This window comes from Papio anubis, chromosome 20, assembly GCF_008728515.1.
Source record: "Papio anubis isolate 15944 chromosome 20, Panubis1.0, whole genome shotgun sequence".
NCBI classification, from domain to species: domain Eukaryota; kingdom Metazoa; phylum Chordata; class Mammalia; order Primates; family Cercopithecidae; genus Papio; species Papio anubis.
Genome location: NC_044995.1, coordinates 35,359,297 through 35,385,181, shown reverse-complemented (window position 1 = coordinate 35,385,181; position 25,885 = coordinate 35,359,297). Strand labels below are relative to the sequence as shown.

Below are 25,885 nucleotides of genomic sequence, written 5' to 3'. Positions count from 1 at the left end.
ACCACATATTATTTTATTTATTTTGTTTTATTATTTTATTATTTTTTGAGACAGAGTCTTGCTCTGTTGCCCAGGCTGGAGTGCAGCAGCACGATCTCGGCTCACTGCAACCTCTGCCTCCCAGGTTTGAGTGATTCTCCTGCCTCAGCCTCCTGAGTAGCCAGGATTACAGGCATGAGTCACCACACCTGGCTAATTTTTGTATTTTTAGTAGAGACAGTTATCACCATTTTGGCCTGGCTGGCCTCAAGTTCCTGACTCAGGTGATCTGCCTGCCTCGGCCTCCCAAAATGCTGGAATTACAAGCATGAGCCACTGTGCCCGACCAGAATTCATTGTTTTAAAGTGGACAATTAGCTGGTATTTTAGTACAATCACATATTTGTACCCTCCTCCTGTCTAGTTCAAGCGTTTCATCCCACTTAGAAGGTGACCCCATCCCCATCAGCAGTCACTCCCCATTCTCCTTCCCTAACCCCTGGCAGCTACTCATCTGCTTCCTGTCTATATGGATTTGCCTGTTCTGGGCATTTTTGGATCATTAAGAATCTCACACTATATCTTGGCCTTTTGTGTCTGGCTTTAACCACTTTAGCATGTGTTTTCCAGGGCTCATTCATTGTAAGGATGGTGCTTCCTTCCTTTTCATGGCTACATAGTATTTCATTGTATGGATGGGCCACGTTTTGTTTATCTTCATCTATGGATGGACACTTGCATTGTTTCTACCTTTTTGCTGTTGTGAACATACAAAGTATTTTCCGTTCCTGTTTCCTTCCTTCCTTCCTTCCTTCCTTCCTTCCTTCCATTCCATCTCCATTCCTTCCTTCCTTCCTTCCTTCCTTCCTTCCTTCCTTCCTTCCCTTCCTTCCTTCCTTCCTTTCCTTCCCTTCCTTCCCTTCCCTTCTTTCCTCCCTCCCTCCCTCCCTCCCTTCCTCTTTCTCTCTTTCCTTCTTTCTCTTTCTTTCTTTCCTTTTTTTTTTTTTTTTGACGGAGTCTTTCTCTGTCACCCAGGCTGGAGTGCAGTAGCAACATCTCAGCTCACTGCAACCTCCACCTGGGAGGAGTAATTCTCCTGCCTCAGCCTCCTGAATAGCTGGGATTACAGGCATGCAACACCATGCCCAGCTAATTTTTGTGGGTTTTTTTAGTACAGACAGGGTTTCACCATGGTGGCCAGGCTGGTCTCAAACTCCCGACCTCAGGTAATCTGCCCGCCTCGGCCTCCCAAAGTGGTGGGATCACAGGCATGAGCCGCTGCACCCGGCCTGAACACCTGTTTCTTAATTCTTCTGGGTATATACCCAAGAGTGGATTTGCTGGGTCAGGTGGTAAGTTATTTTATGTTTGAATTTTGGAGGAGCCCAAAGGTTCCTCTTTGAAATCCCACCTGTAATTACATGCCTGAGACTACAGGCGTGTAATTACAGGTGGGATTTCAAATTTATGAAATTTTTTTTTTTTTTTTTTTGAGGCGGAGTCTTCACTCTGTCACCCAGGCTGGAGTGCAGTGGCACCATCTCGGCTCACTGCAAGCTCCGCCTCCCGGGTTCGCGCCATTCTCCTGCCTCAGCCTCCCGAGTAGCTGGGACTACAGGCGCCCGCCACCGCGCCCGGCTAATTTTTTGTATTTTAGTAGAGACGGGGTTTCACCGTGTTAGCAGGATGGTCTCGATCTCCTGACCTCGTGATCCGCCCGCCTCGGCCTCCCAAAGTGCAGGGATTACAGGCGTGAGCCACCGCGCCCGGCCAAATTTATGAAATTTATGTAAGGAAAGTAAATTTATGTAAGGAAAGAGAAAACATGGACCAATTTAGAGAGAGATGTGATGTATCAAATAGCACAGGTGGTCAACAGAGTGGTTTAGGATGGCTTGGGATTGGGGAACTGCCTCCAGGAAGACAGACAGCCACCTTTGAGCTCAATGGGTCCCCCGGGTCCATCAGCCTGTGTACCCCCTCTGTAGACAGCTGGTCGAGGTGGTCCGTGAGCGCTACTTGTCGGGATCCGAGAGAGCCAAGAGGCATGGCGTCCTGGCTGACTTCTTCTCAGGGACCTGGAGCCAGGGTACCAAGAAGCTCATCACTCTGCCACTTGTAGGGAAACCCCTAAACTTGGACCGAAAGGTGAGGTACCTGGGACCCCCACTCTCCACCTGCAACCTCCACCCTGCCCGGTGTTGCTCACCTCCTTCCTTCCCCTTTTTGCACTTAAAACGTCCTCCTGACCTACTTCTCCTTTCCCACAGAGGGCAAGATATCCCTTCTATCCCATTTTTTTTTGAGACAGAGTCTTGCTCTGTTGCCCAGGCTGGAGTGCGATGGTGTGATCTCAGCTCACTGCAACCTCTGCCTCCCAGGTTCAAGCAATTTTCCTGCCTCAGTCTCCCGACTAGCTGGGATTACAGGTGCCCACCACCACGCCCGGCTAATTTTCATATTTTTGGTAGAGACAGGGTTTCACCACGTTGGCCAGGCTGGTCTCGAACTCCTGCCTGGGCAACAGAGAGAAACTCTGTCTCAAAAACAAACAAACAAACAAAGTACAGAGTTATTGTGAACTCTTCTCCCTGATGTTAAAATCTTATATAACTGTTGTGTAATCATTACAACTAGGAAATTACACTTTTAATTCTTTGGTTATAGTTTGATGTTTCTTTTTCTCTGTCTCCCCTGCTGGACTGGGGAGGCTGGAGACAGGACCAGGCTCTATTCTTTTTTTGGTGCTGACCTTTCTTGTTTCCTTCCTTCCTTCCTTCCTTCCTTCCTTCCTTCCTTCCTTCCTTCCTTCCTTCCTTCCTTCCTTCCTTCTTTCCTTCCTTCCAGCAGAGTCTTGCTGTCACCTGGGCTGGAGGGCAGTGGCATGATCTCAGGTCACTACAGCCTCCACTTCCCGGGTTCAAGTGGTTCTCCCGCCTCAGCCTCCCTAGTAGCTGGGACTACAGGTGTGTGCCACTGCACCTGGCTAATTTTTCTATTTTTAGTAGAGACAGGGTTTTGCCATGTTGGCCGGGCTGGTCTCAAACTCCTGGTCTCAAGTGATCTGCCCGCCTTGGCCTCCCAAAGGGCTGAGATTACAGGCATGTAATTACAGGTAGGATTACCACACCAAGCCTGGTGCTGACCCTTCTCCTCTCCAATGACCCAGAGACCCATTCACAAATCCTCTCCTGTGTGCCCAGAGCCCCTGCAGGCTCAGCTTCATCCTCTCTCTCCAGGACATGGTCTGAGCCCATTTCATTCACTTAGCCTCTCAGTCTCTTGCCCTAGTGCATCCTCCCAAGGATGCTTCTGACCATCCAATCTGATTATGCCTCTTGTCTAAAACCTTCCATAGCTCCCCAGTGCCCTCAGTCTTGAGCCTGACCTACCCAGCCTGATATTCAGTGCCTTCATGATCTGCTGCTTACAAGCTCCCTACTCTCATTCCCCACCAGCATCCCATAACCTGCCGTGTATAATTCAGTCCTCCTAAACTCAGCCTGCTCTTTCACACCTCCAGGCCTTTGCCCATGCTGTTCCCTTGCCCTGGAATGCTATTGTTTTCTGACACATTTTGCCACATAGACGCCCACTTAATTCTGAGGCTCAGTTCCAATGGCTCTGCCTTCAGGAAACATTCTCTATTCCTCCCGGAAAGTCCCATGACCTCTGGCTTCGATTCTCTGAGTCCCAAATGTCATCCTCTGCCCCAGCCCTGACCAATGGGCACACGGGAGTATGTCTCTCTGACATTGCATTCTCATCCCCTCCAGCACTGTCTGGAGCATGAGGTGAATGAATGAGCTTGTGCATGGAGTGAATGAATGGGCTTGTGTCCAAGCTGCAGTCTCCCTTCTCCTCTGCCAGGTGGCCCCTCAGCCTCTGTGGTTCTCAGACACGGTTGCAAACCTGCGGAAGCTGAAGGAGCTGCCTTATCACTTGCTTCATTCGGGCCGCCTGGAGGAACTGAAACAGGAGGTTCTGGGTAAGGGCTTCCTCCATCTCAGGGGACTGAGCCTGGTGACCGCACCGCGCTCCAGCCTTCTGGAGCCTGGGGAGGGTGAAAGGCAAACCTGGAAATCCTTCGTGCCTCCTAAAGCAGAGGTTCTCACAAGGGGCAATTCTACACCTAGGGGATGCCTCACAGTGTCCGCAGATAGTTTTGGTTGTCACAGCTAGGGGAGAAGGCGCTACTTGAATCTGGGGGTGGAGGCCAGGGATGCTGCTCAATGCCCTACAGTGCACAGGACACCCCACCACAGAGAATAATCTAGCTTCAAATGTTGTTAGCGCACAGGGTGAAAACCCCTGCCTTATCATGAGAGACCCTATCTGTCTGTCTGTCTGTCTATTTGTCCATCCATCCATCCATCCATCCATCCATCCATCCATCCATCCATCCATCCATTTATCCACCCATCTTTCTGTCCATCCATCCATCTATCCATTCATCCATTCATCTATGCATCCATCTAACCTTCCAACCATCCAGCCAGCCATCTGTTTATTCGCCCGTGCTTTTGTCTGTCCATTTATCCACCTATCCATCCATTCATTTGTTTATCCACCCATCTTCTGTCTGTCCATCCATACATCCATCCATCCACTCATCCATCTATCTATCCATCTAACTATCAATTTATCCACCTATCCATCCATCTATCCATCTAACTATCCATTTATCCACCCATCCATCTATGATCTCCTTATTGAGCCGTGAGCTGGTTCTAACCATCCATCCATCCATCCACTCATCCTTCTGTCTATCCATCCATCCATCCATCATTCTATCCTTCTATCCATCCACCCATCTATATGTCCATTATCTATTCATTCATCTACCTTTCTGGTCATCCATCCATCCATCCATCCATCCATCCATCCACCCGTTATTCTATCCATCCACCCACCTATCTTTCTGTTTGTCCATCCATGCATCAATCCACCCAACTATCTATCTATCTATCTATCTATCTATCTATCTATCTATCTATCTATTCACCCATCCCTCTGATCTTCAACCAGAAGAGATTCTGCCCTCCCAGGGGACACTTGACAATGTCTGCAGACATGTTTGATTGTCACACTTGGGGTGGGAGTGCTACTGGTATCTGGTGGGTGGAGGCCAGGGATGCTGCTTTACAACCCACAGTGCATAGTTCAGCCCCTTACCGCAGAGAATGATCCTGCCCCATGGTCACTACTGCTGAGCCTGAGATGCTCTGGAGGAAATGGAGAGATGATTCTCCACCTCCCAGGATGAACTGGAGGGAGGTAGGCACTTCCCACATCCTCCCCTCTTCTCTCCCTCAGGCAGCATGAGCTGGATCTCCTGCCGGGGCATCTCTGGGGGCATCGAAGACCTGCTGGACGACTTTGACCTGTGTGCCCCTCACCTGGACTCTCCTGAGGTTGGCCTGGTCCGTGAAGCCCTCCAGCTCTGCCGCCCTGCTGTGGAACTCCGAGGCATGGGTGAGTCCAGATGGCCTGGACAGGAGTGACCAGGACGGGCACTGACTTCTAGAAACACGCTCTCCTCATTGAGTCATGAACTGGATTTTCATCAACCCTCATACCTTTCCTGTCTAAACATGTGAATTTTTCCCCAGCACTGCTTCTATAATGTTTTTTTTGACACGTGGTATCACCCAGGCTGGAGTGCAGTGGTACAATCATAGCTTACTGTAGCCTCAAACTCCTGGGTTCAAATGATCCTGCCACCTCAGCCTCCTGAGTAGCTAGGACCACAGGTCCACAGGTATGCACCACTGTGCCTTGCTAATTTTTCTATTTTTCATAGAGACAGGGTCTTACTGTGTTGCCCAGGCTAGTCTCAAACTCCTGGGCTCAAGTGATCTTCTTGCCTCAGCCTTCCAGAGTGCTAGGATTATAGACATGAGCCATGGAGCCTGGCCTAGAATTTTAAATTGAGCCTGGGAGAACTTTGGATGAATACTACCAAAGCAGTGCCCATCCTGTCACCCTGGACTTTTCTTTAGAAAGTGCCAGGTAGGGCCAGGCACAGTGGCTCACACCTGTAATCCCAGCACTTTGGGAAGCCGAGGCAGGCAGATCACAAGGTCAGGAGTTTGAGACCAGCCTGGTCAATATGGTGAAACCCTGTCTCTACTAAAAATACAAAAATTAGCAGGGCGTGGTGGTGGGCACCTATCATCCCAGCTAGTTGGGAGGCTGAGGCAGGAGAATCGCTGGAACCCAGGAGGCAGAGGTTACAGTGAGCTGAGATCGTGCCACTGCACTCCAGCCTGGGTGACAGAGTGAGACTCCGTCAAAAAAAAAAAAAAAAAAAGAAAGAAAGAAAGAAAGGAAGAAAGAAAGAAAGAAAGAAAAGAAAGTGCCAGATAGGAACTATTTCAAGAAAACTCTAGGAAATTATGTAGGTACATATATGATAAAAGAGAAAACAAAGTTCCCACATATTTTTTATTGATGAAATTCAAAATATAATAATAACTGAGTACAAAACTTAGGGTTTAAAGTTGGTTTTCACTATTATCTGGTCTATTGAAAACACATGGCTGTAAAAATTATTCTCAGGCTGAGCATGATGACTTATGCCTATAGTCCCAGCTACTTGGGAAGGTGAGGTGGGAGGATCACTTGAGCCTGGGAGGTTAAGGCTGCAGTAAACTGTGATTGCTCCCCTGACAGAGCGAGACCCTGTCTCAAAATAAACAAACCAAAAAAAAGAAAAACCTATTCCTAGCTCCCAGATGACTTGGGCGGGGTCTGGCCCTCAGATTGCAATTTGCTACTCCCTGTCCTAGAGCTTGAAGAATCTCTCCAAGTCTTCAGACACTCTGGCTATGAGGATGTTCTGTTTGGTTTTGTTTTAATTATAGCAAAATACATGTCTTAACCATTTATTTTTTGAGACAGGATCTCGCTTCATTGCCCAGGTTAGAGCACGGTGGCATGATCTCAGCTCACTGCAACCTCCTATCAGGCTCAAGCGATCCTCCCACCTCAGCCTCCTGAGTAGCTGGGACTACAGACATGCACCATCATGCCCGGCTAATTTTTATATATTTTGTAGAGACGGGATTTTGTCATGTTTCACAGGCAGGTCTTGAACTCCTAGACTCCGGCAATCCTCCTGCCTCAGCCTCCCAAAGTACTGGGATGACAGGCATGAACCACTGTGCCTGACAAGATTAAATATATTAATAATGTGCAGCTATCACCACGATTCATCTCCAGAATTTGTTAATCTTCCTAAAGTGAAACTCTGTCTTCATTAAACACTCACTCCCTGTACTAACCCGTCTTCACCCTGCTGTAAAGAAACATCCAAGACTGGGTAATTTACAAAAGAAAGAGGTTTAATTGACTCACAGTTCTGCATGGCTGGGAAGGTCTCAGGAAACTTACAATCGTGGCAGAAGGGAAAGAGGTGTGTCTTACAGGGCAGCAGGTGGGAGTGAGGGAGCAAAGGCAGGGAAAACTGCCTTATAAAACCATTGGATGGCCAGATGTGGTGGCTCACACCTATAATTCCAGCACTTTGGGAGGTTGAGGCAGGCAGATCACTTGAGGTCTGGAGTTTGAGACCAGCCTGGCCAGCATGGTGAAACCCCATCTCTACTAAAAATATAAAAATTTGTCAGGTGTGGTGACACACGCCTGCAGTTCCAGCTACTTGAGAGGATGAGGTGGGAAAATTGCTTGAACACGGGAGGCAGAGGTTGCAGTGAGCGGAGATTGCGCCACTGCACTCCAGCCTGGGCGACAGAATGAAACTGTCTCCAATAAAACCCAAAAACCCATCAGATCTCGTGAAAACTCACTGTCATGAGAACAGCATGGGGGAAACCATCCCCATGATCCAATCACCTCCCATCTGGTCCCTCCCTCAACATGTGGGGATTATGGGGATTACAATTCAAGATAAGATTTGGGTGGGGACACAGCCAAACCATATCACTCCCCATTCTCCCTTTACCCCAGTCCCTGGCAACCACCATGCTATTTTCTGTCTCTATAAATATGACTGCTTTAGGTATTTCATATAAATGGTATTTTACAGTATTTGTCCTTTACTCTCTGACTTCTCTTACTGAGCACAATGTCCTCAAGTTTCATTCATATTGTAACATATGTCAGAATTTCCTTCTTTTTTTTCTTTTTTTTTGCACAACAGAGTCTCACTCTGTCACCCAGGCTGGAGTGCAGTGGCACAATCTCAGCTCACTGCAACCTCCACCTCCTGGGTTGTTCATGCAGTTGTCCTGCCTCAGCCTCCAGAGTAGCTGGGATTACAGGCGTGTGCTACCATATGCAGCTAATTTTTGTATTTTTTAGTAGAGATGGGGTTTTGCTCTGCTAGCCAGGCTGGTCTCGAACTCCTGACCTCACATGATCTGCCCACCTTGGCCTCCCAAAGTGCTGGGATTACAGGCATGAGCTACCATGCCTGGCTAAGAATTTCCTTCCTTTTTAAGGCTGAATAATATTGCATTGTATGAATATGCTACATTTTGTTTATCCATTCATCTGTCTATGGACATTTATTTGTGTGTTTCTACTTTTGGCTGTTGTGAAAAGGAATCACTAGATCACATGGCAATTTTGTGTTTAACTTTTTGAGGAACCACCACTTCATTTTCCACAACAGCTGCACCATTTTACAATCAAACTATGGGAGACAATAAATAATATCTTTTTATCTACCCTTTAAGTTCAGTGATAGGGGCCTGTGAATTAAACTAACAAAAGACAGCTTTACAGGAGAAAGGGCTCACGTGTTTTAATTTTATATGCACAGAAGTTTCACAGAAGATAAGTGAAAACTCAGAGGAGTGTTTAGACCTGGGGCCTTAAATACCATGTTAACAAAGGGCAATAAATTGTGAGGTGAGTTCACAAAGGAAGGGAGAGTATTCAAGATGTTTAAGTCTCTGTATCCAAAGTGCTTCCCCATGGATGTGAATAGCATGTTAAAAAGGATGACCAGTGGCCTGTGATTCCTATGCAGAGCTTCTAATCCTGGCTCTGCAAAGCATCCTTGAACTGTCTGCTTCTCTATATTCTCCTGGCCATCAGCCCAGAAGTGGCAGCACCACTGCTTCTCTATATTCTCCTGGCCATCAGCCCAGAAGTGGCAGCAGAAGTGGCAGAGACCTGATGGTTTTATAAGGGGCTTCCCTCTTCCCTCAGCTCTCATTCTTCTCTCTCCTCCCGCCTTGTGAAGAAGGGCATGTTTGCTTCCCCTTCCACCATGATTGTAAGTTTCCTGAGGCCTCCCCAGCCCTGCGGAACTGTTGGTTAATTAAACCTCTTTCCTTTATAAATTACCCAGTTTTGGGTATGTCTTTATTAGCAGCATGAGAACGGACTAATACACACATAGACCAGTCATGGTCAAGACCACAAATTTTGAGCTCTACTGTGTCGATTGAAATCTTGGTGCTGCCACTTCTGGCAGTGTGACCTTGCAGACCCTTTACCATCCCTCCCCATGCCCCACAGCCCTCAGTTTTCGCATCTGCAAAATAGGGATGCTGAGTGACCATCCCACCTAGGGCTGCTGGGAAGAGTATGTACATCAATTCACACAGAACCTCCATCCATGATGCCATCTAAGGTCCTGTTACTGTCACATAATAGCACTGTTGATATGAACAGCCTTGGATGGGCTATTTCTGCCCTGAAACCCTATTTGTGTCAACTGCAAAATGTGCGATTGAACTAAAATGTGTCCAGAACTCCACCCAATATGAAGATGATGGTGTCTGTAATCACTTATGCCTCTCTTATACATTCACACAATCCCTACTGATTACCTGCCATTACCCCAGCTCCCACTGGGACCTAAACATAGTTAATGTTTGTCTCAGCCTTTAAGAGAAGGAGATGGGGCCGAGTCCGGGGGTTCACGCTTCTAATCCCAGCACTTTGGGAGGCTCAGACAGAAGGATTGCTAGAGGGCAGGAGTTCAAGACCAACCTGGGCAACACAGCAAGACCCTATCTCTATAAAAAAAAAATTAACTAGTTAAAAATAGATAAATAGATGGCTGGGCACAGTGGCTCACGCCTGTAACCCCAACACTTTGGGAAGCTGAGGCAGGCAGATTACGTGAGGCCAGGAGTTTGAAACCAGCCTGGGTGACGGTGAAACCCCATCTCTACTAAAAATACAAAAATTAGCCGGGTGTGGTGGTGCATGCCTGTAATCCCAGCTTCTTGGGAGGCTGAGGCACGAGAATTGCTTGAACCCAGGAGGCAGATGTTGCGGTGGGCCGAGATCGCGCCACTGCACTCCAACTTGCACAACATAGCAAAACTCTGTCTCAAAATACACAAATAAATAAAGAGAAGGAGATAGAACAGCATACAAAACAACTGGAATTTAAGGCAACCGGAAAGAAAAATAACGCGAGAGGAGCTCGCCAGGAGTTGTAAACCTTGATGGAGCAACTTCCCAGGAAAACAGCCCTGGGCATGACTTCCCAGTTTAAGGAAGATTTAAAAGCCCAGATCTCTCAGCACGTTCCTTGCAAAGCCCCTTGATTGACAACCTGTGGCAACTTCGGCACCAAGGAGGATTAGTAGGAACAAATGTTATCACCAGAGGGCGCTGCTGGACAACCATGTGCTCTCCGTACATCCAAGCTGGGAAATGGGGAACATTCGACATCACATCCTAAATGATCCAACGCGATCACGAGTCCTTTTTTTTTTGAGAAGGGGTCTCGCTCTGTCACCCAACCTCTGCCTCCCGGGTTCCAGCGACTCTCCTGTCTCAGCCTCCCGAGTAGCTGGAATTACAGGCCCGTGCCACTATGCCCGGCTAATTTTTCTTCATAGCCCATAATTTACAGAACAGTTTTAGGTTCACAGCAAAATTGAGTGAAAGGTGCAAAGATTTCCAATATATCCCTCCTCTGATCCTGCTTTTATTGAAAAGATTGGGTCTGAGCACAGTGGCTCACACGTATAATTCCAGAGCTTTGAGGGGTCGAGGAAGGAGGATACCTTGAGCCCAGGAGTTTGAGACCAACCTGGGCTACATAACGAGACCCCGTCTCTACAAAAAACAAAAAACTAACCAGGCGTGGTGATGTGCACCTGCAGTTCCAACTACCCAAGAGGCTGTGGCCGGAAGGCTTGAGCCCAGGAGTTTGAGGCTGCAGTGAGCTGTGATCGTGCCACTGCACTCCAGCCTGGGTGACAGAGCGAGACCCTGTCTCTAAAAAAATAAATAACGGTGGCTCACGCCTGTAATCCCAGCACTTTAGGCAGCCGAGGCGGATGGATCACTTGAGATCAGGAGCTCAAGACCAGCCCAGCCAACATGGTGAAATCCTGTTTCAACTAAACACACAAAAATTAGCTGGGTGTGATGGCAGGAGCCTGTAATCCCAGCTATTCGGGAGGCTGAGGCAGGAGAATCGCTTGAACCTGGGAGGTGGAGGTTGCAGTAAGCCAAGACTGCGCCACTGCACTCCAGACTGGGAGACAGGCTGAAACTCCATCTCAAAAATAACTAAACTAAAATAAAATAAATAAATTAGCTGAGCATGGTGGCACATGCCTGTAGTCCCTAGTATTTGGGAGGCTGAGATGGGAGGATTGCTTGAGCCCAGAAGTTGGAGGCTGCAGTGAGCTTTGATCGTGCCACTGCACTCCAGCCGGGACAACAGAGTATGATAAAAGAGGAAGGAAGAAAGGAAGGGAGGGAGGGAGAGAAGGAGGGAGGCAGGAAGGAAAGGGAAGGGAAGCATTCTAGGCCACACGGGCAAAGGCTGGAGACTGGAAACAGCTGGGTGCAATTGAAGCAAGGTAAGTGTGTCTGGAGAGCAGAGAAGGAGACAGGAGAGGACAGCAGAGGCCAGTAGCTGAGGTATTGTGTCTTTTCTTTTGTCCTAGAGCCCCTGCAGGGAGTGGAGACTCAATTGGCAGGAGGGTACGGGGAGCTCAATCCAGGCAACTTAGTCTACATCCCTTTGTTGCAGAGAGGAGCGTCCTGTACACAGAACTGCTGGCCAGACTCCATTTCTTCGCCACCTCACATCCAGCACTGGTGGGACAGCTATGCCAACAGGCCCAGAGCTGGTTCCGGTTATGCGCACACCCTGTGCTGGTGCCCCTCGGAGGATTCCTCCAGCCCCCGGGAGGACCCCTCCGGGCAACCCTCAGCGGTTGTCACAAAGGTGAGTCTCCCTAGCGTACTGAAAATCCCAGCAAGCACCTGCTTGCTTGGGGGCAGTGAATGCTGCGTGTTTGAAGTTGTCCTCTGGGACTCCCTTGTGCTAGTCGGGAGGCCCCAAGCGTGCCATCAGAGCCTGCCCCTGCTGTCTCATGCTGAATCGACTCTCTCTGCCCCCTGCCAAGGGACTGCAGATGTCTCATATAAATTCTGCTAATAAGCCCCATGCTAGGGGATGCCTCTAAGCTTCCCATCTCCAAGGGATTGGTGCCCATCTGACAGTTTCGGTTGTTTACAAGCTTATGCTAATAAGTCTGAAAGCTAGGAACTGATGCCTGACAGGCCCCTGAGAAGCTGATGGAACTGTAAGCAGCCTTTGGAATCCCAGAATGTAAGGGAGAGAAGAGGATTTAGGTTTTGCCATCCATTTGTCATTCATTTTTTTCTTCCTTCCATTCATCAATCCATCCATCTATCCATCCATTCTTTCACCTTCCTACTCTTCCATCCAATTACCCTCCCATCCATTCATTCATCTATCTACCTCCCACCCTTCCATTCATCAATCCATCCATCCACCACCCTCCCACCCACCCATCCATTCATTCATCCATTCATCTATTAATTCACCTTCCTACTCTTCCATCCGATTACCCTCCCATCCATTCATCCATCTATTTACACTCCCACCCTTCCATTTATCTATCCATCCATCTATCAACCACCCTCCCACCCACCCATCCATTCATCCACTCATCTTCTCTGCCACTCTTCCATCCATCTACTGCCACCCTCATCCATCCATCCATCCATCCATCCAACAATCCATCCATCCATTCATCTTCCCACTCTCCCATCCATCTACCCTCCCACTCTTCCATCCATCTATCCATCCATTCACTCATCCACCCACCCATTCATACATCATTTATCTATTCATCCAATCATCTACCCACCCTTCCATTTATCCATCGATTCATTTATCAAACCACCTTCCTCTCCATCCATCCATCCATCCATCCATCCATCCATCCATCCATCTATCTATCCATCCACCCTCCCACCCATCCACCCATCCATCTACCCACCCTGACACCCTTTCATCCATCTATCCTCCATCTATAAATCCATCTACCCTCCCACTTTTTCATCCGTCTGCTCTTCCGCTGTTCTATCCATCCACCCATCCACCCACCCATCTTTCATCCATCTATCCTCCATCTATCCATCTACCCTACCACTGTTTCATTTATCTAGCCCCATTCATCCATCCACCCATCCATTATTCATCCATTCATCCAATCATTTACCTACCCTTTCATTCATCTATACATCCATCCATCCATTCATCAAACCACCTTCTTATCCTTTCATCCATCCATCCACTCACCCATCCATCCACTCACCCACCTACGCACCTTTCCTTCCATCCATCCACTCACTCATCCATTCGTCCATTCATCCATTCATTCATCCTTCAACCCTTTCTTTCTTCCTTCCTTCCTCTCATCTATCCACTCATCAGTCATCCACCCCTCTACCCACTTATCCTTCCATTTTCTTCATCTGATCATCTTCCATTCACTCACTTACCTCTCCACCCATCCACACACTCGGCCATTCATCAGCTTTCTCACTTCAATTTCATCTAGAAACTGATTCCTCCATCTACCCATCTACCTGCCCATCCCTTCACCCACTCACTCATCCAGCTAGCCACCTGTCTACCCACTCGTTGACCTCAATTCACCCATCTATTTATCTGCCCACCCACAATCTCTCACATTGATTGTGAGACCACTGAATTCACTTGTGGTTCAAATGTCAGAGCTCTCACTGTGCCAAATGACCTGATAGTGAGAGCTGCACTCCCCAGGCATATTATTTTCAAAATAAAAATGCTAAGAGACACTAAGTACAGTGCATGGAGGAATTGATTTAGGGGTAGCCACTAGAATGCTGTGTTGAGGAGGATTCTGAGACTGAAGTTGGCATAGTGGGAAAGAGTGTGTATTTGTTAGGATATAGACTCAGAAGTTGTAAAAAAAAATAGCCAAAATATCAGTGGCTTAAATAAAATAGGAGTTTAATTCTCTCTTATGAAATAGTTCAAGCAAAAGCAGAGGTAAAAGGGAGTCCTTAGGGTATCTGGCACCCATACGCCTTCAATCTGGTTGCTCTGCCATTTTCAGTGTAGGGCTGTCCTCATTGGCCCAAGATGGCTGCTCCAGCTCCTACCATCAAGGTGGCATTCCAGCCAGTGGGAATAGGAGAAGCAGATGGCAGGCCTCTTCATTTTAAGGGCATGACCTAGAAGCAGAACTAAATATTTCTATTCCTGTCACATTGGCAAGAACTTGGATATCTCCAACTGTAAGGAAGCCTGGGAAATATGGTCTTTTCTTTTTTTCTTTCTTTTTTTTTTGGAGATGGAGTTTTGCTCTTGTCACCCAGGCTGGAGTGCAGTGGCACAATCTTGGCTCACTGCACCTCTGCTTCCCGGGTTCAAGCCATTCTCCTGCCTCAGCCTCCCAAGTAGCTGGGATTACAGGCACATGCCACCACGCCCAGATAATTTTTGGTAGAGACCGGGTTTCACCATGTTGGCCAGGCTGGTCTCAAACTCCTGACCTCAGGTGATCCACCCACCTTGGCCTCCCAAAGTGCTGGGATTACAGGGGTGAGCCACTGTGCTCAGCTAGGGAAATATGGTCTTTGTGCGGATAACCATGTACTCAGCTAAAACCTATGAGTTTTTGGGTTTTATTACTAACGGTGAGATTATAGAATGGCTATGGAGGCACAAATCACACACAGTGCTATAATTGAATAATGATGCCTGTTATGGCACAGGCATAGGAAGTTACAGCTTAGAGTGACATTATTGTCATCTCTGGGGCAGGGAAATGTTCTGTGTTTCAGATCTACTGTGCCCCATTCTACATCCTCTAGTCCTGTTAAAGTTGAGAAAGTTCTTACCCGTGTGGGCTTCAGTTTGTTCATTTTTAAAATGAAAAGTGTGGCTGGGTATGGTGGCTCACGCCTGTAATCCCAGCACTTTGGGAGGCTGAGGCAGGTGGATCACGAGGTCAGGAGTTCAAGACCAGACTGGCCAACATGATAAAACCCTGTCTCTACTAAGAATACAAAAATTAGCCGAGTGTGGTGGTGGGCGCCTGTAATCCCAGTTACTCGGGAGGCTGAGGCAGGAGAATCGCTTGAAACTGGAAGGCGGAGGTTGCAGTGAGCGGAGATCGTGCCACTGCACTCCAGCCTGGGCAAAAGAGCAAAACCCCGTCAAAAAAAAAAAAAAAAAAAAAGAAAAATGAAAAGTATGAGTTAATATTTCCAAGGTCACACAATGAGTGCATGACAAGAAAAAAAGTAAAAGAGACTGAGAACAGTGATTTATGCCTGTAATCCCAGCTCTTTGGGAGGCTGGAAGGTAAGATCTCTTTGGGGTCTAGGATAAACAAGACCAGCCTGGTAAATAAGGAGACTTGTCTCTAAAGAGTTAAAATAAACAAAGGACAGGGAAGGAAGGAATGGAATGGAAACAGTGGAAGGGTGAAATGGATAGAGGAGACCGAAGAAGGAAGGAAGGAAGGGATGGAATGGAGGGGAAGTGGGGGGGAAGGAATGGAAGGAAGGAAGGATGATGAATGATGATGGATGATGGATGAGTCGTGATGGCGGAGTGATGCCGGAATGATGGAATGGAATGATGCAATGCATGGATGGAAGATGATGAATGAATGAAAGCATGATGGAATGATGGACGGAATGGAATGATGAAGATGGATGTGGAAAATAGATGGGGGAAGATGAATGAATGGAATGGAATGGAATGGAATGGGGAATGGAATGGAATGGAATGGAATGGAATGGAATGGAAAGGAATGGAAATGGAATGGAATGGAATGGAATGGACAATGGATGGAATGGAAGGAAGATGGAAGGAAAGGGAGGAAAAGAGAAGGGAGGGAGGGAAAAGGAGAGGAGGGAAGAGGGAGAGAAGGGGAGGGGAAGGAAGGGAGGAAGAGGAAGGAGGGAAGGGAGGAAGGGGGAAGGGAGGAGGGGAGAGGAGGAAAAGAAAGGGGAAGGGAAGGAAGGGAAGATGAGGGAAGGGAAAGGGAGGGAAGGGGAGGAAAGGGGAGGAAAAGAGAGGAAAGGGGAGGAAAGGGAAAGAGAGGGAAGGGGAGGAGAAGAAAGGAAAAGAAAACAAATCCCATCTCCTCACTCTCTGTCCTATGAGGTGGACATTAAAATTCTGTATTTCAGAGCTTGACTGGCTCTGATTCAACACCACCTCTCAACCATTTTACACATGGGGGAGAGGCACAGAGAAGGAAAAGGACTTCCTTTCTTTACTCCAGGACATTCAGAAAGTTCAGTTTCTTAATGTCTAGGCCCACATTTTCTCCTAATATATCTTAGAAATGATCCGACCGACGATCTGATCATCGACTGAGTGATCCTGATCCGTCTCCATTGATCTTTGCGCCTCGATGCGCGCGCGCGCGCGCCAGGCTGCGCGCCCGCGCGCGCGCCCCGCCCACGCCTCTCTTAATTGTGGTTGAGGTATGATCTCAGCTCACCAAACCTGACCTCCTGTTCAAAAGCCATTCTCCTGCCTCAGCCTTCTCTGAGTTGATTAAGGCGTCTGAAGCATGCCTGGCTAATTTATGACTGGTTTCTCCATGTTAATATGAGAACTCCCTCGACCTCGCTAATCCACCAATTTCGCCTCCCCAGTGTTGCATTATGACGACATCAGTCTCGGCCACAGCCATCAATTTTGTTTCTGAGTTTCTTCTTCATCAAGGCAGTGTTTCTCAGCCATGGCATTGCTGACCTCTGGGGCTGAATCTTTCTCTGGGATGGAGCTGTTATGCATTATTGGGTATTGAGCAGCATCCCTGGCCTCCACCCACCAGATGGCGGTAGTGTCCTTGAACATCCTTGTCCCCAGTTGTGGCACCTCAAGATGTCTCCGGACACCGATGTGTGTCCCCTGGGTGAGCACTGCCAGACTAGACAGACGCTTATGACCACACTGTGATTCAGTCCCCTTTCTGAAGTGAATGTCACAGCCCAGAGTGTGAATCTGTGCATCTGAGTCTGTGAATCTCTAATCCTTGCTGTGTAGCTTTGGGCAAGGGACCAAATCTGTCCGTGCTTCAGTTGTCTTATCTGTGAAGTGGGGGGCTCATTAGAGGACCCCATAGCTGAATACTTGGACACAGGAACTGAGATCACTGCTGTTGCCTCTGTGTGGCTGCAGGCATCACCGCCATGGCATGGGGTGTGGAGGAGAAGCTGCTGGTGATTGGCACCCAGGATGGCATCATCGCTGTGTGGGACATGGAAGAGCAGCATGTGATCCACATGCTAACGGGACACACAGGTGAGACTTGGGAAATGGGGTTTGTCGTCAGCTTCCATAGTGAACAGTCAGTTCTCAGAGCCCCTTCCCCACAGATTCACTTCTCTGTATTGAAACCGTGGCCTTTGTTCCTGCATCACGTAGCTATAGCTGCATAACAAACCATCCCAAAACACAGTAGTTTCAAACAAGCCATTTCTTTTTCTTTTTAAATATGGGATCTCACTGTATTGCCCAGGCTGGAGTGCAGTGGTGTGTTTATAACTCACTGCAACCTCAAACTCCTGGACCCAAGTGATCCTCCTGTCTCAGCCTCTTGAGTAGCTGGGACTACAAGCACATACCACTATACCCAGCTAATTTTTTAATGTTTGTAGAAATGGGGTCTTGGTATGTTGCCCAGGCTAGTCTGAAACTCTTGGGCTCAAGTGATCCTCCCTCCTTAACCTACCAAGTAGTTGGGATTATAAATTTGAGCCACAGACAAGCTATTTCTTTAGCTCACTTCCTGTGCATTGGTAATGCAGGCTGGGCTCAGATGGGCAGTTTTCTGCTCTCAGCTGGACTTGCTCATGTATCTGCAGTCAGTCAGTGGATCATCTAGGAGTTGGCTGAATCTGAATGTTTTCAAATGAGGCAACTCAACTTTGCTCCATGTGGTCTCTCATCATTCAGTATCCTTCAGGTCTCTCATCCCTAGCAAAGGCAGGGTTTCAAAAAAACAAGTAGGCACTCACAGAATCTCTTAAACCTGGACTTGGAATTGGCACCTGGTCACATTTACATTCTCTTGACCAAAGGAATTCACAATAACAGTCTAGTAGGGAAATAGGCTAAATAGGCTTTCTTCCTTCTTTTCTTTTCTTTTCTTTTTTTCTTTCTTTTTTCTGACAGGGTCTTGCTCTGTTGCCCAAGCTGGAGTGCAGTGGCACAATCTCAGCTCATTGCAGCCTCAGCCTCCTGGACTCAAGCAATCCTCCCACCTCAGCCTCTTGAGTAGTTGGGACTACAGACACACACCACCACACCTGGCTAATTTTTGTATTTTTGGTAGAGACAGGGTCTCACTATGTTGCTCAGGCTGGTCTCAAGCTCCTTGAGCTCAAGCAATCCTCCTGCCTTGACCTCCCAAAGCGCTGGGTTTACAGGTGTGAGTCACTACACACGGCCTAGGCTTCATTTTTTGATGGGAGGAGCTGCAAAGTCACATTGCCACGGGTGTGGATCAGGAAGGGTGAAGAATTGTGGTCCTTTTTGCATTTGTCGACCTCAGATCCTAAGTAAGATTGTTTATTTCTACATAATCCCTTAACAGATATGACTTATTTCTATAACCAATTGTTGAGTGTCTGCTGTGTACCAGGCCCTGTTCTAGATGCTGAGGAGAGATAGACCAGGGTCAGAACTAGGATGGAAAACTATTCATTTTTGAGGACTAATCTCAAGGGTCCTCCCTTTGGGAGAGATGATTCCCACAGTAGAGTTCATAACTAGCTCCCTCGTGCTCTCCTGCAGCTTGATGTACATAAGACCACATTGGCTAAGACTACAGTTGGCTGGGCATGGTGGCTCATCCCAGCACTTCAGGAGGCTGAGGCAGGCAGATCACTTAAGCTCAGGAGTTTGAGACCAGCTTGGGCAACATGGCGAACCTACATCTCTACAAAAAAATGCAAAAATTAGCCAGGCATGGTGATGTACACCAGTAGTTCCAGCTACTTGGGAGGTTGGGGCATGAGACTCACTTGAGCCCAGGAGGTTGGGGCTGCAGTGAGCTGTGATTACACCACTGTACTCTAGCCTGTGAAACACAGCCAGACCCTATCTCCAAATAAATAAATAAATAAATAAATAAATAAATAAATAAATGTAGGACTACATTTATTTGTTGACCTGAGATCTTATTACTATTGTTTGAGGGCAAGGGTTATGTTTTATTCAACATACTCCGTGCTTATTTGTTGAATAAATAAGTTAAAATATCCCATGTGTTTAAAAAATATATTTAACAGAATCAATTATAGAAAATTATTTCGAAAGACTGACCTATTCAGGAGCTGGGACTACACCCATCCCAGCACTTTTGAGGTTTTATGGCGGTCAGGTTGAGATCGACTATCCGGAAGTAACACGAAATCTTATCCCCATTTAAATACAAAATTATTGGCATGAGTGACCTGGTCCCAAGCATTTTGAGGAGGATGTTTTGAGCCCAGGGATGAGTGCTCATAATTGAGAACCTGTTGTTGGCGGTTTGTTCCTTTTCCTTCCTCCTTCCTTCCTTCCTTTGACGATCTCTTTTTTCTCCTTCCCTTCCTCCTTTTCCTTTTGATTCGTTTGGCATCCAGCCTGGAGTACAACGATGCAATCATGATTACCTACAATCTTGACGCCCCAGGCTCAACCAATCCTCCCACCTCAGCCTCCTGAAGAGCTAGGACCACAGGTGCATGCTAATTTTTAAAATAGTTTTTGTAGAGACTGGGTCTCACTGTGTTTCCCAGGCTGGTCTTGAATGCCTGGCATCAAGCCATCTTCCCACCTAAGCCTCCCGAAGTGCTGGGATTACAGGCATAAGCCGCTGTACCTGTCTCTTAAAAATAAGTTTTAAGGCTGAGCATGGTGGCTCATGCCTGTAATTCCAGCACTTTGGGAGGCTGGGAGGCGGTGGATCACCTGAGGTCAGGAGTTCGAGACCAGCCTGGCCAACATGGCGAAACCCTGTCTCTACTAAAAGCACAAAAATTAGCCAGGCATGGTGGTGCACACCTGTAGTCCTAGCTACCTGGGAGACTGATGCAGGAAGATTGCTTGAACCTGGGAGATGGAGGTTGCTGTGTTTCCAGATCACTTCACTACACCAAGAGCTCCAGACAGTGAGACTCTGTCTCAAAGAAAAAAAAGGCTGGGCACGGGTGGTTCACGCCTGCACAGCACTTTGGAAGGCAGAGGCTGGCGATCATGAGGTCAGGAGCCGACCATCCTGACTAACAGCGTGAAACCCCATCTCTACTAAAATACAAAAATTAGCCGGATGTGGTGGTGGGCTCGTAGTCCCAGCTACCAGGAGGCTGAGGCAGGACAATGGTGTGAGCCTGGGAGGTGGAGCTTGCCGCGGAGTCGAGACTTCCGCGCCACTGCACTCCAGCCTGGCGAGCAGAGTGAGACTCTGTCTCCAAAAAAAAAAAAAAAAAAAAAGAAAGAAAGAAAGAAAAGAAAGAAAGAAAAAAATTGGCATAATGGAGACCTGTAGTCCCAGGCTGAGGCTGAGGCAGGAGGATCGCTTGAGCCTGGGAGATCGAGGCTGCAGTGGGCTGTGATTGCATTACTATGTCTACTGCAACACACAGACCCCTATCTCTAAAAAATAATAACAATGGTCACGCTGTGGCTCACTGTAATTCCAAAGCACTTTGGGAGGCCGAGGCGTGGTGGATCACAAGGTCAGAAGATCGGTGACCATGGTGAAACCCCGCTCTACAAAAATAGAAAAATTAGCCGCATGCATGGGGCGGGCTCTGCAGTCCCAGCTACCAGAGGCTGAGGCAGGAGAATGGCGGACCCGGAGGCGAGCTTGCAGTGAGTCGGCGAGATTGGCGCCCCACTGCACTCCAGCCTGGCAACAGAGCAAAGACTGCCCCAAAAAAAAAAAAAAAAAAAAAAAAAAAAAAAAAAAATAATAATGTTAACAATAATAATAAAGTATACAGGAGGATATGTATAGATATGCAAATACTAAAATATTTCATACAAGAATTGAGCTGCTCAGATTTTGCATCCGCAGGGGTGAAGGAAGGACAGGGAAGAGGAAAGATCCTCACAGGTACAGGAAGCAGCAAGGGCAAAGGTCCTGAGGGGGGAATGAGGTGGGCAGGTCTATAGAACAGCAAGGAAATCATGAGACTGGAGCTCCAGAGATTGTGTCAAATAAAAAGGAGCAGTCGGCTGGGCGCGGTGGCTCACACCTGTAATCCCAGCACTTTGGGAGGCCAAGGCGGGTAGATCACGCGGTCAAGAGATTGAGACCATCCTGGCCAACACGGTGAAACGCTGTCTCTACTAAAAATACAAAAATTAGCCAGGCATGGCGGCGTGAGCCTGTAGTCCCAACTACTTGGGAGGCTGAGGCAGGAGAATCGCTTAAACCCGGGTGGCAGAGGTTGCAGTGAGCCGAGATTGCACCACTGCATTCCAGCCTGGACGACAGCGCGAGACTCCGTCTCAAAAAACAAAATAAAACAAAACAACAACAACAACAAAAAGGGGCAGTCACCAGAGGCCACATGGTGTATGACTCCCATGGATATGAAATGTCCAGAACAGACTGATCCACAGAGACAGGAGGCAGACTAGTGGTTGCCAGGGGTCAGGGGAGGGGAGTGGGGAGTGACTGCTGATAGGGACAGGGTCTCCTGGGGGGTTGCGAATGTTCTGGAACTAGATAGAGTGATGGTTGCACAACACTGTGAATGTGCTAAATGCCACTGGATTGTTTGCTTTGAAATGATTAATGCGATAGGCCAGGCGCAGTGGCTCACGCCTGTAATCCCAGCAGTTTGGGAGGCTGAGGTGGGCGCATCACTTGAGGTCAGAAGTTCAAGATCAGCCTGGACAACATGGTGAAACCCCATCTCTACTAAAAATACAAAATTAGTTGGGCGTGGTGGTGCATGTCTGTAGTTCCAGCTACTCAGGAGGCTGAGGCAGGAGAATCGCTTGAACCCCAGAGTGGGAGGTTGCAGTGAGCTGAGATTGCGTCACTGCACTCCAGCCTGGGCAACAGAGTGAGACTCTGTCTCAAAATAAATAAATAAATTAATTAATTAAATTAAATTTAAATTAATGTGATAAAGAAAAAAGAGGATGACTGTTGTTTGAGATTATGAAAGTGTTCTGAACAGTCTGGGGCGATGGTTACACAGCTCTGTGAACACACTAAAAACCACTGAATTGTATAATTCTAGATTGAATGGGCAAATTTTGTGGTTGTAAATTGTCTACCCATAAAGATGTTAAGGATATTTTATCATTTCAATCGAACTATGTACCATGTTTATAAATATATATATACTTACATATACACATATATTTATCTATTTTTGTGTATGTAGTATATATATATATTTATGCTTTATCTATATAAAACATAATATATATGTGTGTATAAAACACAAATATATACATACATAAAAGTATAGATACATACATATATATACAAAAATATATACCTAAGTATATAAATATATACTATATATATTTTTTTCAGTTTTGCCATAAACATTCTTTTGAGTCCACTGACTTTTTTATTTTTATTTTTTAGGCCAGAGTCTCACTCTGTCTCCCACCAGAGTGCAATGGCATGATCCCGGCTCCCTGCAACCTCTGCCTCCCAGGTTTAAGCAATCTTTCTACCAGCCTCCCAAGTGGCTGAGATTATAGGCGCCTGCCACCATGCCCGGCTAATTTTTGTATTTTGAGTAGAGATAAGGTTTTGCCATGTTGGCCAGGCTAGTCTTGAACCCCTGACCTCAACTGATTCACCCACCTTGGCCTTCCAAAGTGCTGGGATTACAGGCGTGAGCCACCCACAACAGTCTATTTTTACTTATTTTTACTTTTGATGCATATTTTGAGACTTGAGTTTTCATGTCGCCAGGCTGGAGTGCAGGCAGGATCTTGGCTCACCGCGAACCTCTGCCTCCGGGTTCAAGTGATTCTCCTGCCTGTGCCTCCTGAGAAGGCTGGGATTAGCTAAGGCCACCACCACCAGCTAATTTTTGTATTTTTAGTAGAGACAGGGTTCGGGCTTAAGGTTGGCCAGGCTGGTCTTGAACTCCTGACTTTGGGTGATCTACCCTCACTTTGGCCTCCCAAAGTGCTGAGATTACAGGTGTAAGCCACCTGCCTGGCTCTGTTTTTACATCTTTTTTTTTTAGAGACAGGGTCTCACTATGTTGCCTGCCTGTCTCGGACTCCTGGGCTCAAGTGACCCTCCCACTTCAGCCTCCCAAAGTGCTGGGATTACAGGTGTGAGCCACCTGGCCCAGTCAGATCCTTTGTTTTGATTTCATTGTATTTTATTTCATTTATAATTTCCACCATTAATTTCAGGGGGTACACGTGCATGTCTACTGCATGGGTGTATTGAGTGATGCTGAGGTTTGGGGTATGAATGACCCCATCACCCAGGTAGTGAGCATGGTGCCCAAGAGGAACTTTTTATTTATATTTTATTTTATTTTTTTGAGATGAGAGTTCAGTTTGTTGCCCAGGTTGGAGTGCAGGGTCGGATCTCAGCTCACTGCAAGCTCCCACTTCTCCCGGTTCACGCCATTCTCCTGCTCCTCAGCCTCCCAGAAGTTGGGACTACAGGCTCCTGCCACCACGCCTCAGCTAGTTTTTTGTATTTTTTAGAGAGACAGGGTTTCACCGTGCATATTGTGGATGGTCTCGATCTCCTGACCTCGCGGATCCTGCCTGCCTCGGCCTCCCAAAGTGCTGGGATTACAGGCTGAGCCAATCACACCGCCCCTAACGAGGAATTTTTAGCCCTGACCCCTTCCTCCTTCCCCACTCCATTAGTCCCCAGTGTCTGTTGTTCCCATCTTTATGTTGGAGACTCTTTTTTTTTTTTTTTTTTTTTTTTGAGACAGAGTTCCACCTGTTGCCTAGGCTGGAGTGTAGTGGTAGCCTGGGCTCACTGCAACCTCGCCTCCCAGGTTCAAATAGTCTTTCCTCAGTCTCAGCTCTTTCCTGAGTAGTTGGGACAGGCACCCACCACCACACCAGCTACTTTTTGTATTTTTAGTAGAGATGGGGCTTTGCTACATGTTGGCCTGGTTGGTCTCACTCAACTCTGAGCTCAGCAATTCAAGTCACTATTCCTTAGCATGCTGGGATTACAGGCATGAGCCACCCTGCCCAGCCTGGGACCACTTTTATAAGGACACTAATCCCATTCCCCAGGGCTAATCACAGCCTGATGAACTGTTTATCAAGCACAATCCCCATTTGTCTGTTATACGTTGTAAATATCTCCTCCACATCTCTCATGATGTGCCTTTCAACTACAGTCTATCCTCCTGAAGTTTTACATTTCTGCATAATCCAGTTGGTCGATGTTTCCCCTTTATGCCTTCCAAATTGTATGTTTTCCTTAGGAAATAGCTCGTACGGGCGCCGTGGCTCAAGCCTGTAATCCCAGCACTTTGGGAGGCCTAGATCATGATCACGAGGTCAGGAGATCGAGACCTCATCCTGGCTAACACGGTGAAACCTGTCTCTTACTAAAAATACAAAAACGCCGGGCGAGGTGGCGGGCACTGTAGTCCAGCTACTGGGGAGGCTGAGGCAGGAGAATGGCGGGAACCCGGGAGGAAGGGAGCTGGCAGTGAGCTGGAGATCCGCCACTGCACTCCAGCCTGGCCCAGAGGCTGAGACTGCCTCAAAAAAAAAAAAAAAAAAAAAAAAGGAAATAGCTCTCTAAGATTATTATTTTTATTTATTTATTTATTTTGAGACAAGGTCTTGCTGTGTTGCTGAGGCTGGAGTGCAGTGGAGTGATCATAGCTCACTCCAGCCTCAACCTCCTGGGGTCAAATGATCCTCCCACCTCAGCCTCCCGAGTAACCGGGACCACAGGTGCATCCCACCACACCTGGCTTATTATTTTTTTTACAAGATTATAAAAATGATAAGAGAAATCCTATAATTTTTCTAGAAGTTTCCCTCTTTTTACATGGTTATTAATTTTAGACACTCTAGATGCTGAATCTTTATAAAACTCAATTATTTGTTTAGTACAAATTGAACATCTGGGGCAATTCATTGACTCAACCAGTTGTGGCCCTCTGAATTTTGCTCTGCCACATTTCATTATTTTCCATTTGGGCAGGTTCTATCAATTTAACTAACAGAGAGAGGCTCTCAAAAAAAAAAAAAAAAAAAAAGAGGTGAGCAGATCACCTGAGGTCAGGAGTTCGAGACCAGCCTGGCCAACATGGTGAAAACCCATCTCTACTAAAAATACAAAAATTAGCCAGGCGTGGTGGTACATGCCTGTAATCCCAGCTACTCAGGAGGCTGAGGCATGAGAATTGCTTGAACCCACGAGACAGAGGTTGTGGTGAGCTGAGATCATGCCACTGAACTCCAGCCCAGGGGACAGAGTGAGGCTCCATCTCAAAATAATAATCATCATCATCATCATCATCATAGGCCAGGCACGGTGGCTCATGCCTGTAATCCCAGCACTTTGGGATGCCAAGATGGGTAGACCACCTGAGGTCAGGAGTTCGAGACCAGCCTGGCCAACATGATGAAACCCTGTCTCTACTAAAAATACAA

The 25,885-nt window shown here is 47.3% G+C and overlaps 1 protein-coding gene across 3 annotated transcripts in view; it reads left to right on the top strand.

Moving 5' to 3' along the window:
* The window catches only part of NWD1 (NACHT and WD repeat domain containing 1), an 87,971-nt gene that overhangs the window by 38,044 nt on the left and 24,042 nt on the right, over positions 1–25,885 (top strand). For all 3 annotated transcript variants that reach the window (XM_031659789.1, XM_031659790.1, XM_031659788.1), the window contains 5 exons: positions 1,968–2,127; positions 3,850–3,967; positions 5,296–5,454; positions 11,960–12,157; positions 17,438–17,560. In XM_031659789.1, the coding sequence (XP_031515649.1) occupies positions 1,968–2,127; positions 3,850–3,967; positions 5,296–5,454; positions 11,960–12,157; positions 17,438–17,560 (758 nt within the window). The remainder of the gene's footprint in view (positions 1–1,967; positions 2,128–3,849; positions 3,968–5,295; positions 5,455–11,959; positions 12,158–17,437; positions 17,561–25,885) is intronic.